General features: G+C 37.6%; 1 protein-coding gene and 1 long non-coding RNA gene across 2 annotated transcripts in view; one reads left to right on the forward strand and one right to left on the reverse strand.

Annotated features, from left to right (window-relative positions):
- LOC129493071 (uncharacterized) overlaps positions 1–14249 on the forward strand; it is a 288887-nt gene extending 274638 nt beyond the window's left edge. Inside the window, exon 4 of the long non-coding RNA XR_008661025.1 lies at positions 14071–14249. This is a non-coding gene — a long non-coding RNA (uncharacterized lncRNA). The remainder of the gene's footprint in view (positions 1–14070) is intronic.
- Positions 1–14494, reverse strand: part of C11H8orf34 (chromosome 11 C8orf34 homolog) — a 483892-nt gene that overhangs the window by 44755 nt on the left and 424643 nt on the right. The window contains 1 exon segment of the mRNA XM_055298752.2: positions 9847–9897. Within this exon segment, the coding sequence (XP_055154727.1) occupies positions 9847–9897 (51 nt within the window).

The following is a 14494-nucleotide window of genomic DNA, read 5'->3' on the forward strand; positions in this document are numbered from 1 at the left end:
ATGTCAAATTCTGGAGACGTTCAGCCCCAACCTAGAGTTTCAAAACAGCACAATTTTCCAGAAGTCTGGAAGTGGAGTGGTGGGTTGGTTGTGTGATGCACAGGAGATATTTTAGGGCAGTAAAACTATTCTGTGTGATATTATCATGGCAAATGCAAGACATTAAGCATTTGTCAAAACCCATAGAATTTTATACCACAGCATAAACTTGAATGTATGCAAATGAAAAAAAATCAATTAGGAAGTTGGGGAATCCCAGAATGAAAGGCAATATACCAAAAAAGAAAGAACATAAATGTGTTACAGATGTATGAAACAACCTCACTGAAGGGGGAGGAAATAAGGTGCTAACCTAACTAACTTTGAAAATGAGTGGAGTTTGCAATACCAAAGCCCAAAGGAATTATACATGTGCACTGCCCTCTAGTTGATAAACTTGCTTTCTGTGGGCGTACAGGTTAACAATTCTGAAACCACCATATATGTACTCTGGAAATGAATAGTAAAGTAAATGGATGATGGGAGCCAGGTTTCTCACTGCTGGTGTGGCAGTTTACAGATAAGCAGGAGAAAGAGGCTAGAATGATCCATGCATAATGTATTAGAGTTGAAGACGTCAGTATGAACTCGTGTTTACCTTACTATATATACAGATGGCTACACATAGAAATGTTGATATATATTCCTTTTTATTTATTTTCTTTTTTCTTTTTTTTTCTGAGACAGATTCTCACTTTGTTGCCCGGGCTGGAGTGTAGTGGTGAGATAATGACTCAACTCAACCTCCAGGGCCCAAGAGATCCTCCTGCCTTAGCCTCCCAAGTAGCTGAGATTACAGGTGTGAGCAACCATGCCTGGCCCATATTCATATATACACATATGTTTCTTTACCCTGGCAGCTGAGAAGACTTAGAAGCAATGACACTCAGTAGCAATTAACACACCTACCACCCCAATCTTGGTTTCTAAAATCATTCTCCAGTGAAAGAACCAGGGTTTCTGGATAAATGATTGGACTCCCTAGGACTGAGGGAGGAAATGTACAAGAAAATCTGGAGCATCTGGTAGTGCCAAAAAGCAAGAAAGTACTCAAAAACACACACACACATACACACACACACACACACACACATATACACACACACACACAATGATGGAAGTACGTCAAAAAGATAAGGGACTAACTGAAAAAGCTGTCAGTAGCCAAAGCTAGAACAATTTGAGCAACAAAATAAATAAGCCAGTATTGGGTCATTATCCAAAATATGCAATAAATATCTGTAAGTCCATATAGATGAAAAAGAAATGTTCAAATAAATGAATGGATGAGAATAGACAAATATGTATACAGGAGCATTTCAAATGATTTATGTAGATTCTCCACCCTTAAGGATGTGGAGAATAACTTCCCACTTTTTAAGTGTGGGCTGTGTTTAGTGACTTTCTTTCAAATAGTTCAGTAGGGATAGGGAAAGGATAAAAGTAACTTTACAGTGAAGAAACCTGACGAACCCTATCTCCAGCCAGGTGACCAAGGTCAACATCAAAAGCAATATGGCATATTGATAGGATGTACCCTTGAGAGGATGTGATGAAAATTAAATTTTATATCTGTGGTCTTCTTCCTAAAAACACATTAACACAATCTAATTATGATGAAAATATCACACAAATATCAATGGAGGAACAATCTGCAAAATATCTGAGCTGTACTCCTGAAAGCCATTGTGGTCTTTAAACATAGGGAAAGGTTGATTGTGAGAAAGGGTCACAACCAAGAAAAGCCTAAGGAAACACAATGACTAAATGTAACGTGGATCTTGGATGCGATCATGGAAGAGAAAATGACAGGGAAAACCGGTGGAAAGCTACACACAGTCCAGATATGGTTACTAATAATGTATCAATACTGGCCGGTTAACTGTGACCAGTACCCCATACTAACATAAAGTACCAGTAGTAGTTAAAACTGAATAAGAGGCATAGCAACTCTCTGTATTATCTATCTAATAATTCTGTACATCAAAAACTGTTCCAAAAAAGTTTATTTTTAAAATCGAAAGTGTGAACCCCAAATATCTGAGATGGTTTCGGTTAATTTAGAAAGTTTATTTTGCCAAGATTGAGGATGCACGCCCATGACACAGCCTCAGGAAGTCCTGACGACATGTGTCCGAGGTGGTCAGGGCACAGCTTGGTTTTCTACATTTTAGGGAGACATGAGACATCAATCAATATATGTAAGAAGTACATTGGTTCCGTCCAGAAAAGTGGGGACAGCTCCAGCTTGAAGCAGGGAGGGGCTTCCAGGTCTCAGGTAGGTGAGAGACAAAAGGTTGCATTCTTTTGAGTTTCTGATAAGGCTTTCCAAAGGAAGCTGTCAGATATGCTGTGTTTTTTTGTTTTTTTGTTTTTTGTTTTTTGTTTTTTTTTTGAGATGGCGTCTAGCCCTGTCGCCCAGGCTGGGGTGCAATGGCGCTATCTCGGCTCACTGCAACCTCTGCCTCCCGAGTTCAAGCAATTCTCCTGCCTCAGCCTCCCGAGTAGCTGGGATTACAGGTGCACGCCTCCACGCTCAGCTAATTATTGTATTTTTAGTAGAGACAGGGTTTCACCATGTTGGCCAGGCTGGTCTCAATCTCCTGACCTCGTGATCCACCCGCCTCAGCCTCCCAAAGTGCTGGGATTACAGGCGTGCGCCTCTATTTCAGTGAGCAGCGGCATGGCTTTGAACAGAGCGGGGGGCAGGTTTGCCTTGAGCAGTTCCCAGCTTGACTTTTCCCTTTAGGTTAGTAATTTTGGGGACCACAAATTTTCCTTTTACAAAAGAAAGCAAAACCAAATTTCAAAATAATTTTCTTTTCTTTTTTATTTTTTCTTTTCTTTTCTTTTTTGTTTTGCTTTGTTTTGTTTTGAGACGTGTTCTCTATTGCCCAGGCTGGAATGCAGTGACACAAACATGGCACACTGCAGCCTCGACCTCCTGGACTCAAGCCATTCTCCCCTCTCAGCCTCAGGAGTAACTGGAACTACAGGCACGAACGACCATGCCTCAATAACTTCTTTTTTTTTTTCTTTAACTCCTTGTAGAGACAGGGTCTCTCTCGGTTGCCCAGACTGGTCTTCAACTCCTGGGCTTAAGCCATCCTCCCACCTCTGCCTCCCAAAGTGCTGGGATTACAGGCATGAGCCACCATGCCCAGCCTCAAAAGTGATTTTCATTTTAAAAATAAAAGCACAAGATTTTTAGCACAAGCAGCTCTTGAAAATGGTCTGCTAACTGGATTAAAACTTAAACTCCTATCATATGAGAGATGGGCTCCACAGCGGAAACTCATTGCCCTAGGGGTCAGAAGGCACAGCTTTTTATCCTGGTGAATCCAAGGCATGCTAAATTCTCTTTTGGGATAGAATGGGATAGGTACTGGATTAGATGATCTTTTGTACTTCATAAGTAGTATCTATCTAGGTCTAGATTCCTTTAGATAGCAAAATGTGAGAGGCACTAGATGGCCTATTGCAGGGAAAGTCAGCAAAAAAAAAAAAAAGACACTCAGTCTTGGAATATACCATTTAGGTACAAACCAGTGTTTATTGTAAGGACTTTAATTTGATTTTTTAAAAATTTATTAATTATTAAATTTGGTCTTGCTGAGCTATACCAAAAAAATGGCATAAATGTAAAAAATTGTAGATTTAAAATTCCATAACTATATAGAAGATAACAGAAGTAAAATTTCAGAAATGTTTATTTAACAGAGAGGGAAATCACACCTCTGCAGTTTTTAAAAAATGGAACACAGTCTCTGATGTTCAAAGAGGAAATATGAAAAATAGACATTTATATACATAAGGGAAAATGAAATGCTGAAGTGATTCCTTTAAAACAGAAAAATTTAAAGTGATCATGAAAAAGTGTTTTTAATTTAAAAATATTTTGGTTATTTAGCTTTTTGATTGAAATATTAATATTTGTTTTCATGAAAAAGATATGCGTAATAAGTCAATTGTGTTATTATTTTCCCTCAATAGTTCAGCATATTAAGCAATACTGCTGATTGGTTTTCGGTTTTAATGGCTTTATTCCTGAACAGATAAGCAGCATTCAACTATTCTCTATTTAATGCAAATTGCCTAAAGTACAAATGGAACATTAGCTTGGTAAAATATGTAGTTTGGGAAGAACTTTAAAATGTTGAATTATTATAATCATAAAGATAGTATAAATATTACTGTTAATAGATGATTTAACTGTTTTACTTTGGTTTTCCCTGGAATAGAGCTAGTAATATAACACACCTGTTCACTTTATCAGTGCCAACAAGCATCACTATGTATGTCTAAAGCTCAACCCATAAGGCTGCATATAATTCTTTTTGATGGGGTCAAAGAGCTAAAATCTTGAACATTTTAAAATACAAAAGCTGATGTGTCCCTCTTTGCCAACTTATTCAAATATACATTCTCCACAAGAATATTAAACTGTATCTGAGTGTAGTACAAACTTTTCATATTCCCAAGAGCAACTTCTTTGTGTTACTTTTAGAAGAAATCCTATTCTTTCTTTTTCTAAAACACTTTCACCATAATTATAGCAAATGTACAGGGACTAGGAGTGGTGGGAAATAGTGATAAGTATCAATGGAATATGGTTGATAGCTCTGAATCAACATATTATTCTATCTGCTAACAGAATAAGTGCTTTACAGCATTGTTGATCCACATGAAGAGCTCATTTTTAGATTCTCTAAATGCAACCAATCAGTGATTTATCATATGTGGCCCTGAAAGTTCAGTGTATTTCACGAAAAAAAAAAATTACTTCTTTGCTCAAAGTTCTACCATTGGCTGCTTTAATTCTGAATCAACTAAGTATTTCTTTTCATTTGGTATTAATATGTCACTAATGCACAAAACATCAGTTTCTATCTTTCAAAATGGTTTAATCACTTTAATTTTACTTCTACAACCATGGAATCCCTATAAAATAAGGTTCCCTGAAGCATAGTACATATAAAACAAAGTCACACTCCACTCTGGATACATGTAATGGACTGCTTCCACTGACAAAGAATTAATCCTTCTGTTAAAAATCACTTCCATTAAAATGAAATTCCCTTTATATAATGTACATAGCTAAATTTGTAAAGTTTGTAAATAACTTTCTTGTTGCATTGGTTCTTATTATCCATGTGGGGTGCGTGTCTGTGTGTGTGTGGGTGTGTGTGTGTGCGCGCGTGTGTGTGTGTGTTTAGAGATGGGGATTCACCATGTTGCCCAGTCTGGTCTCTAACTCCTGGACTGCAATCTGCCCACCTCAGCCTCCCAAAGTGCTGGGATTACAGGCATGAGCTGGGCCAAAATCCACAATTTTCAAGTGAATTATACTTACGAAGCAAATTTATTTTGGGAATTGTAAAAGTTACTTAAGATTAGGAGCTATTAGTATAAATTAATAGAATCTGGGAAAATGAAAGAGAGAGTAATAACAAAGTTAGAAAAGTACAGTAGGTTGTGAAAAACATTACAAAGTAAATGCAAAATACTTAAATAAATTTACATGACTATTTTGCCATCCTACACTATACTTTGGGATTGTACTTCATCTTCTTTTCCAACTCATTCCACTTGGTGGCTTTTCTTTCCAAGGAAATTGTAGTATGAATTTGCAAAGGACTTAGGAAAAAAAACAAAAGATGATTGGGTTTATCAGTGAAAAACAAGTCATTTTCTGAGCATGCCTGACTTTAGAAAAGCTCTGGGACTTCATTGACTTTAGCTATTTTACAACTGTGGAATTTGTAGAAAATGGTAACAGTGCAAATGCCTCTTGTCCATGTAAGTGTAAATCGTGTCCATTAGAATGTAATAGAGTGTTATCCTATGGAGAGTGATTAAATTTGCCAATTTTTCCATCGATTTATAATGTCATTTCGGCATTCCTTTATGACTATATAAGTGAGGGTTTAATTCTTTGAAATCATTGGAATGCTTTATTTGTTCCCTCATTAATTTATCAGTTAAATAAATCTTTCACGTGTTCATTTTACATCTGTCTGAGTGCCATGATTACAACTTTTTTTAAAAATTATGATTTAGCATGTCTCTGTTCTTAATGAATGTTAATGATAAAATTGGATTTTCTTGAAAAAAGGTCTTCATTTCCTAGTTTTCTAAGTGAAATCAAACTATGATAATAATTATTTAAATTTTTAGAAAGTAAACCTTCGTGAATGATAAAAAGTAAACTTTCTCTTATTGATTATAGGGAATAATGTCAAACACTCTCCATCAGAAGTAGAATTGAAACTTCTTTACACCACAGAGAGCAGAATGCTACACAGGAGAAATAAGATAAGCAGGCCAAAACTGGTATCCAAAGTGATTCCAGGATATTGTGTTGCATAGAATTGATCCCCTTTCTGGTTCAGATGGCACATCTGGCAAAGCCAACCTCAACAGATTTGAAAAGACCTGTACCTGTCTCGTGCTTTTAATTCTGTTTGACACCCTAAGAGATTGTGAAGCTGCCACACTGCCGGTATGTTCGCACTCCCGTGTATGTTGCCTCTGGCCCTCACCAACTAACTTCCTAAGGATGTGAGGAAGCTCAAATGAAATCACTGACTTCAGTCTAGTTCTTTACGGCTTCTCAATCATTTGAATTGACAATACTTACCTGATGCATATATATTTAAATTACTACATTTCACTAATGATTAGGGGATTTTTAACCAGTATACTACGCTGCTTCCCAGTTATTCATCTGGGTAGTGTGTGTGTGTGTGTGTGTGTGTGTGTGTGTGTGTTTGTGTGTGTGTGTTTCAGAGACAGGATCTTACGCTGTCACCCAGGCTGGAGTGCAGTGGCGAGATCACATCTCAATGCAGACTCAAACTCCTGGGCTCAAGCAATCCTCCTGCCGCAGCTTCCTGAAGAGCTGAGACTGTAGGTGTATACCACTATGCCTGGCTAATTTTTTGATTTTTTGTAGAGACAGGGTCTCAACATGTTGCCCAGGCTGGTTTTGAATTTCTGGCCTCTAGCAATCCTCCTGCCTCAGCCTCCGAAAGTCCTAGGAGCCACCAGCTTGGTCCTGGTAATGTGATATTTTAAATGGATTAACTTTACTACAAACATTATGATAATCCAGATTTGGAACTGATTGAATTTGATAAGTTATTTTAAATTATACACTTTTTAAATGAACGTTAATATAATCCAAAAACTAAGATTTCTGTGTTGTAAAATTATTCCCACCTTGAGTTATCAAGTGTCTTAGATGTAAAAAGCATGTAATATTTTTTAAAATTTAACTATCAGAGCTATTTTGAGGACAAAGAAATGTAGGCAATTATAAAACATTTCATTTTTTACTTGGTCGAAACCACAGATCTTAGTCAAATAATACATTAAAAAATAGAAGATGTTGAATAAAAGCTCCATTTTAGCTTTACTTTCAGAGAAGACCATATCATCTCTGTAGTTTTGATTCAGATCTAAACAAAATTGTCTAATTTCATGTGGTTATGATTCTGTCTCATTGTAAAACTAGATGAAAAAAAGAGGGTTTGAACTGCGAAGAGCTGTTCAAACTTTAGTAAGAAATGTTAAATATATTAAAAATGTAAACACTGGTTTGAGTTTTATTGTGTACTAAATAAAAGCAAATGTTTGCTAGCTCAGTCTTAGCCTCAATGCTTCTAACATTTATAAATACTGTTTTTTATTGTTTACCGATTCTACTAACATGAAGAAAAAAGAAAAAGTGAAATGAAAGCCTAAGTGAGAAAAGACAAAAGACTATCATTTTCTGGCTCACATTCTAAACATGTTCTCAATGGAGAAGAGTTTAAGTACATATATATTTTCTAATACGTAAATGGATTGTCTGTGAGAAAAGCCAACTAGTTGTAAGTTAATAGTTTACTAATTAAGATCTTAGTTTTATTGTAAAGAAAGGTCATCTGTTGGCTTAAGAAAGAGCTAAAATCTCAGTATAAGTCAATCATAAATGAAAATACTGAGTAATACTAAACCCCTAAGAACGGCAGTTCACATATTTTGCAAAATTCAATCTGAAAGTCAGTAATGGATCTCATAAACTGGAGAGATTTTATGTATTTTATTTCAGACAAAAAATTATTACTGAGAGTAGATGAATAAGCAATATATAAATTTATAGCCGGGCGCAGTGGCTTACGCTTGTAATCCCAGCACTTTGGGAGGCCGAGATGGGCGGATCACGAGGTCAGGAGATCGAGACCACGGTGAAGCCCCGTCTCTATTAAAAATACAAAAAATTAGCTGGGCGTGGTGGCGGGCACCTGTAGTCCCAGCTACTCGGAGAGGCAGAGGCAGGAGAATGGTGTGAACCCGGGAGACGGAGGTTGCAGTGAGCCGAGATTGCGCCACTGCACTCCAGCCTGGGCGACAGAGTGAGACTCCGTCTCAAATAAATAAATAAATAAATAAATAAATAAATAAATAAATTTATAAATAAAGGTTTTCTCTTTACCTATTTTATATAAAATTGGAGATTTTTAAACAAAATTGGGATTTTTCATGACGCACACAGTTACCTCCTAGAAAGAACGTTGGAAAAGACACTTTATGGCAGAGCATCTTGGAAGTTTTAGGATGCATATGAATCAAATGGAGATCATGTTAGGATGTTGATTTTGATTATTTGGGTCCGGGCTGAGCCCCAAGATTTTGTATTTCTTACAAGCCCCCTGATGATGGCAGTGTTGTAGTCGGAGGACTACAGTCTGAGGAACAATAGCCTTTAAGTACTTTAAGTGAAAAGACACAAATTCTCAACCTTCTTGCCACATTGAGCATTTACACTTGTGTACAACATGTACATTTACATTGCACATTAGTAATTATGAAGAAAATAAGCCTGTTTTTCTTGGACGAGAAGTACAAAATTCGAAGACTTATTCTTAAGTTCCATCATCAGTAGGCAGCCCATGTCTTGGCCCAGCACCTCAGTGCTCTCCAGGTGGGAACATGGGGTTAGACCTAGACAGGACATATTACAAGAGGCATCAGCCATCCCTCTTGTGGAGGTGGCCTATCACCCACAGATCCACTGTTAAGTGGGGAATGCTGAACCAAGAGCTTGGGCAACCACAAAATCCTTTTAGGCGGTTCTTAACATCACCAAACTGTTTCCCAGTTCCCTCCACCTGCAGTGGATTTAGACAGCTAATTTAGTGGCCATGGTGGTCTGGCTTCAGACCAAGTTTTATGGGCTCTGCTCACTGGTTTATCTGAGAGTTCTGAAACAGTTTGCCATCAGTCCAAAGTTCCACGACACAGAACACCCTTGGATATCTCCAAAAATAATAAATCCAGAAGTCTAAAAAGTTTCCAAGTGAAATCTACCATATATTTAATTGTTGGGATAGCCCTTTGCATAATGGCATCATCCCTGATGACCATTTGTCCCATGAATGGATCCAGACCTAGTATAGATTGTTCTTTCAGTAAGAACAGTGGTTGTGTGTTTTTTTGTGCACACTCCAATGTAAACCGTGTTATTCTCATTTATTTGAATATCAACAAATATTTGTGTATAAAAATATATATTAGTACCAGGTTTATGCAGTTTTACTTTCATGTTCAGGATTACTGAAATGATACACGGTATCTTTCTCCCAATGAGGACCAAAAACTGTTTTGCTAACCTATTATTTGTTGTCTTGTTTTTGTGGACATGACCATTGAACACATACAGACTAGAAACCCTACAGGTAGATGGAGAAAGCCCAAGTGAGTGCTTCATCCTGTATCACAGACTGATTTCATTCTACATTATAAGGCAACCTTAAAACTCACTTCTTCCATGTAGTTTTTCAGTGAGTGTCCTACTCCACTGGAAGCTTCTCCCTAGAAGTAAAGAGGAGGAGAGGTTGAAAAGGTCAGGAGAAGGAGAGAAAAAGAATGAATCATGAAGAGTGAGATCTGAGAGCAACACCAAATATTTGCTATTCTCCCACCTTTTCAGTTGATACTTGTGGGATTGTTAGTTTGCCAACTTCTTACTCTTTGAAAAAGAGAAGAATTTTTGCAAAACAACAATATAGCTTTCAAGTGGATTTTTAAAATATATCTTATTTTATTTTACGTTCTGGGATACATGTGCAGGACGTGCAGGTTTGTTACATAGGTAAACATGTGCCATGGTGGTTTGCTGCACCTATCAACCCATCACCTAGGTATTAAGCCCCACATGCATTAACTATTTATCCTGATGCTTGCCCTCCCTCCACCACCACAGCAAGTCCCAGTGTGTGTTATTCCCCTTCCTGTGTCCATGTGTTCTCATTGTTCAGCTCCCACTTATGAGTGAGAACATGCCGTGTTTGGTTTTCTGTTCCTGTGTTAGTTTGCTGAGGATAATGGCTTCCAGCTCCATCCATGTCCCTGCAGAGGACATGATCTCGTGTAGATCTTAATTCATGTTAACAAATGAGCAGCTAGAGTAACTAACTAAATCTTGGAATAGAATGCTAAACAAATTGTATAACATTTTCTGTTGTTAATGTTATAAATATAGTCTTATAATAGATTAAGGAAAGAAGTCACAAATTCTATATTCTATAAATTTGTGTGATGATCTAAAACATGGTCTTAAAAATATTTTTTAGATAGAGGACAGACCATTAACCTTTATATCCATTTACTTTAAGTCTTTCTTAACCTATTAGTATGTAATTAGTAAATTCTCCATCATCTGTGTCTTTACTAGCACTTCACTGAGCACTAGTAATCACAGATTCAAATTGTTGAAATTTATAAAATCATATTAAACATATATCCCAAACTCATCTAAACATTGGTGGTCAAAATTGTCAAACAACTTGGTGTTTTGGATAAGTTATGCTTTCATACTCCATGACGAGAGACATTTGGAAATAAATTCTGAAATATCACGAAATTATAAATCCTAGGACACCATATGTGTTTAAAAGACAATTAAATAAGTGTCCTAAAAGCTTACATTTGTTTCTACAGAATCTTTTTGACTTTCCAATGACCAACACATATATTATCTCACTGAGGGTAAGACAACCTCAGGCCAATTTAATACTTAGGGAAACTGAAGCCAAGAGGGGTAGAGTGAAGTGCCCTAAGTCAAGGAGCAAGGGGAAGCATTGCTTGGACTAGATTCTAGTCTGACACTCTTCTTCTTTTTTTTTTTTTTTCTGGGCTCACTGCAACTTCTGCCTCCCGGGTTCAAGTGATTCTCCTGCCTCAGCCTCCCGAGTAGCTGGGACTACAGACTTTTGCCACCACGCCCAGCTAATTTTTTTTTTTTTTTTTTTTTTTTAGTGGAGACAGGGTTTCATCATGTTGGAAAGGGTGGTCTCGAACTCCTGACTTCAGGTAATCTGCCTGCCTTAGCCTCCCAAATTGCTGGAATTACAGGCTTGAGCCACCATGGCCAGCCCAGGCTGACACTCTTCTATGTCACTGAGATACAACAATTTAAAACATACAAAATTAAATTCATTTTAGTTTTTTTTTTTTTAAATTATGATGTATTCTTGCAAGCACTTGGGGAAAACAGGAAGCATGCTCATGTCAAAACAAAAATTGAGCTAGAAATAAAATGCTGGTATTCCCCAAAACTTAGAAATCACAGGTTAGATCACAAAGGTGGTAATATTTCTTCCTAAATCGTATTTCCACTGGCAAAACATTAATATGCTGTAGTTTAAATGTTTCCAAATGCTTCCAAGCTTGTAGGATTTTCAATGGATAAGATAGTGAAAGAGATAAGGTAGTTCTATTTGCTTAAAGCATAAACTTTGGGAAAAATTAAGTTCATATAAATCCCTCAAGCTGTGAGGAATTTAACTCAAAGCACACAGAGAAAGCTGAGAACTTATTTCAGATAAAGCGTTTCTTTTTTTAAATTTTATTTATTTATTATATATATATATATTTTATGCATAGATAAACTGTTTCTTAGAGGTGAACTTCCCACACTATCTCACCTTCATTCGGACAACTAATCTGGGAGTGCTACGGGCTGTTCCAGTGTGGCTCTTTCATGACAGAACCAGTCAGTCCTTTATGTGCTAATCATCCTTTCTCCTTTGCCTGGGTGTCTAGGAGTAAGAGAACAATGTGGCAAATTGCTCGGAGTTACAAACGTGCTTTCTGGAGCAGCCAGCATGGGAGGCTTGCCTGACTGGCCTCTGCACATTTGAGGGTGAGCAGTGAGAGATGCTGGAGAGTAGTTTCTGGGAGCTCACTGAAGAGGGCGATGTGTTTCCTTGGAGCTGGAGTGCGTGGTTTTTCCCGTTTGTCTGGACATTTGCAGTCTTCTGCTAAGACCTGGTGTTGACCGTGGGTTTTCTTAATGATCGAATATAAATAAAGCAAGCTTCTTGACAGCCTTGCTTCTTTCCTTAGTGTCAGTGTCATATCTACACCACAGGAAAGGAGAAACCTACACAATACCATTTGTTTCAAGGGCCATACAACTGGAGTTTGGTTGTAACTGCCATTCATAAGTCACTGAAATGAGTGACACCAGTGAATGAGGAGCATAAAGTAAAAGACTCTCAGAGGGGCCGGTGTGGCGGCTTACGCCTGTAATCCCAGCACTTTGGGAGGCTGAGACAGGTGGCTCACTTGAGGTCAGGAGTACGAGACCAGCCTGGCCAACATGGTGAAACCCCATCTTTACCAAAAAATACAAAAATTAGCCAGGCGTGTTGGTGCACATGTAATCCTAGCTACTCTGGAGGCTGAGGCAGGAGAATCACTTGAACCTGGGAGGCAGAGGTTGCAGTGAGCAGAGATCGCACCACTGTACTCCAGCCTGGGTGACAGAGCAAGACTCTGTTCCAAAAGAAAAAAATAAAAATAAAAATAAAAAAAGGACTCTTGGAGGAAAATACAGAGGAAACTAACATTTTGAAGAATGCAAGTGTGGTACAAGGCCAAGTGAACACAACAAAGAATAAGGCATCAGGATCTCTAATTCGTAGGGTCAGAAGAGATGGCCCCAGTCAAGAGGCTTGATCCAATACATCTATCTCAGGTTCCCCATTTCCAACACCGGACCAGTGAAATGCCAGCATTCCCTCCTCCCTCTCACTGGGAGCCCTAATGAAATAAAATCCCCTTCAAAGCACAAAGCTATCAGTTTCAGTTGTCCTTCTTAATTTTAAAGAATTGGTGTTTTAAATATCAAGTCATTCCAGAGACATAATGTTCTGGTAATTACCTAGGAATGAATAAAAAATGTCATAATGAGATTTCCCTTGAAAAACAAAGAGCGAGAGAGGATACAAGGAGAGGCAGACAGGGGCATGTGAAGGAGGAAAAGGAAAGAACACATGGAAATTATGTCTTAGAAAAAAAAGGAAGGAAGGAAGGAAGGAAGGAAGGAAGGAAGGAAGGAAGGAAGGGTGGGTAAGGGAAGGAGAGAGAGAGAGAGAAAGAGAGACAGAGAGGAAAGAAGAGAGAAAGAAAGGAAGAAAGGAAGACGAAAGAAAGAAAGAAAGAAAGAAAGAAAAGAAAAGAAAGAGAAAAGGTCTTTCTGAAATGTGGTTTCACTTACTGTGAGTTTTTAATATAATAACAGTTGAGATAAGTATTTAAATGTAAATTAGAAAATATTAATATATTATAAACTCATGGAAAGGGGGACAAAGAGGCTGATGTGATTACTGCTTAACGTATGGCATGGGATGATGGCTGTCAGAGATGAAGGCTCTTGTGGTTCCCCTGGTCATTTTATAGTTAAGGAAACATTCTCAGTGAGATGGAAAATCATAGAGAGTGAGGTAGGACTAGAACCACACTGTCCTCAATCCATTGCCATTTTTATTATACCATGCTTCTCTTGTTTCAATCAATAAATATTTTCTATTCATCTTTCACTAATCCTTAGACAAAATGCAACAGACTGGCACTTGTGTGTAGGGTACATTTATTCATAAACATTATATGTCTAAGACCTCTGATGTTAATTTTCTTTAAAAAAATTCCATGAGAAACCTACTGCTACCAGAATAATTTTTCTTCTCATCTTTTTCAAAGGAAACGAAACAATAATTCTAACCTACAGAGCACTCTCTTAAGAACTACCTGAGGTATCTGGAACCCATGGAAGAATGGGAGCTCGATATGAATGGCCGGGGCATTTCTAACCCAAGGGGCCCATAAAACTTCACCCATCACTTTTTCCACAGGTATTTATTAGGCACTTGTCATGCGCCATATACTGTGTTAGGTGTTGAGACAAAGAGCTGAACAAGAGTTAATTACTACTATAAAAAAGTTTACCTTGAAAAAACATATACAAGTGATTAGAATACAAAGCAAAAGTTATTTGCCACAGGTAAGATCGACATGCTATGGGAAAAAGTCTGAGGAAAGGCATCTAGTCTTTCATTTTTTTTTAAACAAACATGTATTGAGCACTCCCACGTGCTGGGAACTGTTGTAGCGTCTGCATACCTGT

The sequence above is a fragment of the Symphalangus syndactylus genome, chromosome 11 (genome assembly GCF_028878055.3).
Source record: "Symphalangus syndactylus isolate Jambi chromosome 11, NHGRI_mSymSyn1-v2.1_pri, whole genome shotgun sequence".
Classification (NCBI taxonomy): domain Eukaryota; kingdom Metazoa; phylum Chordata; class Mammalia; order Primates; family Hylobatidae; genus Symphalangus; species Symphalangus syndactylus.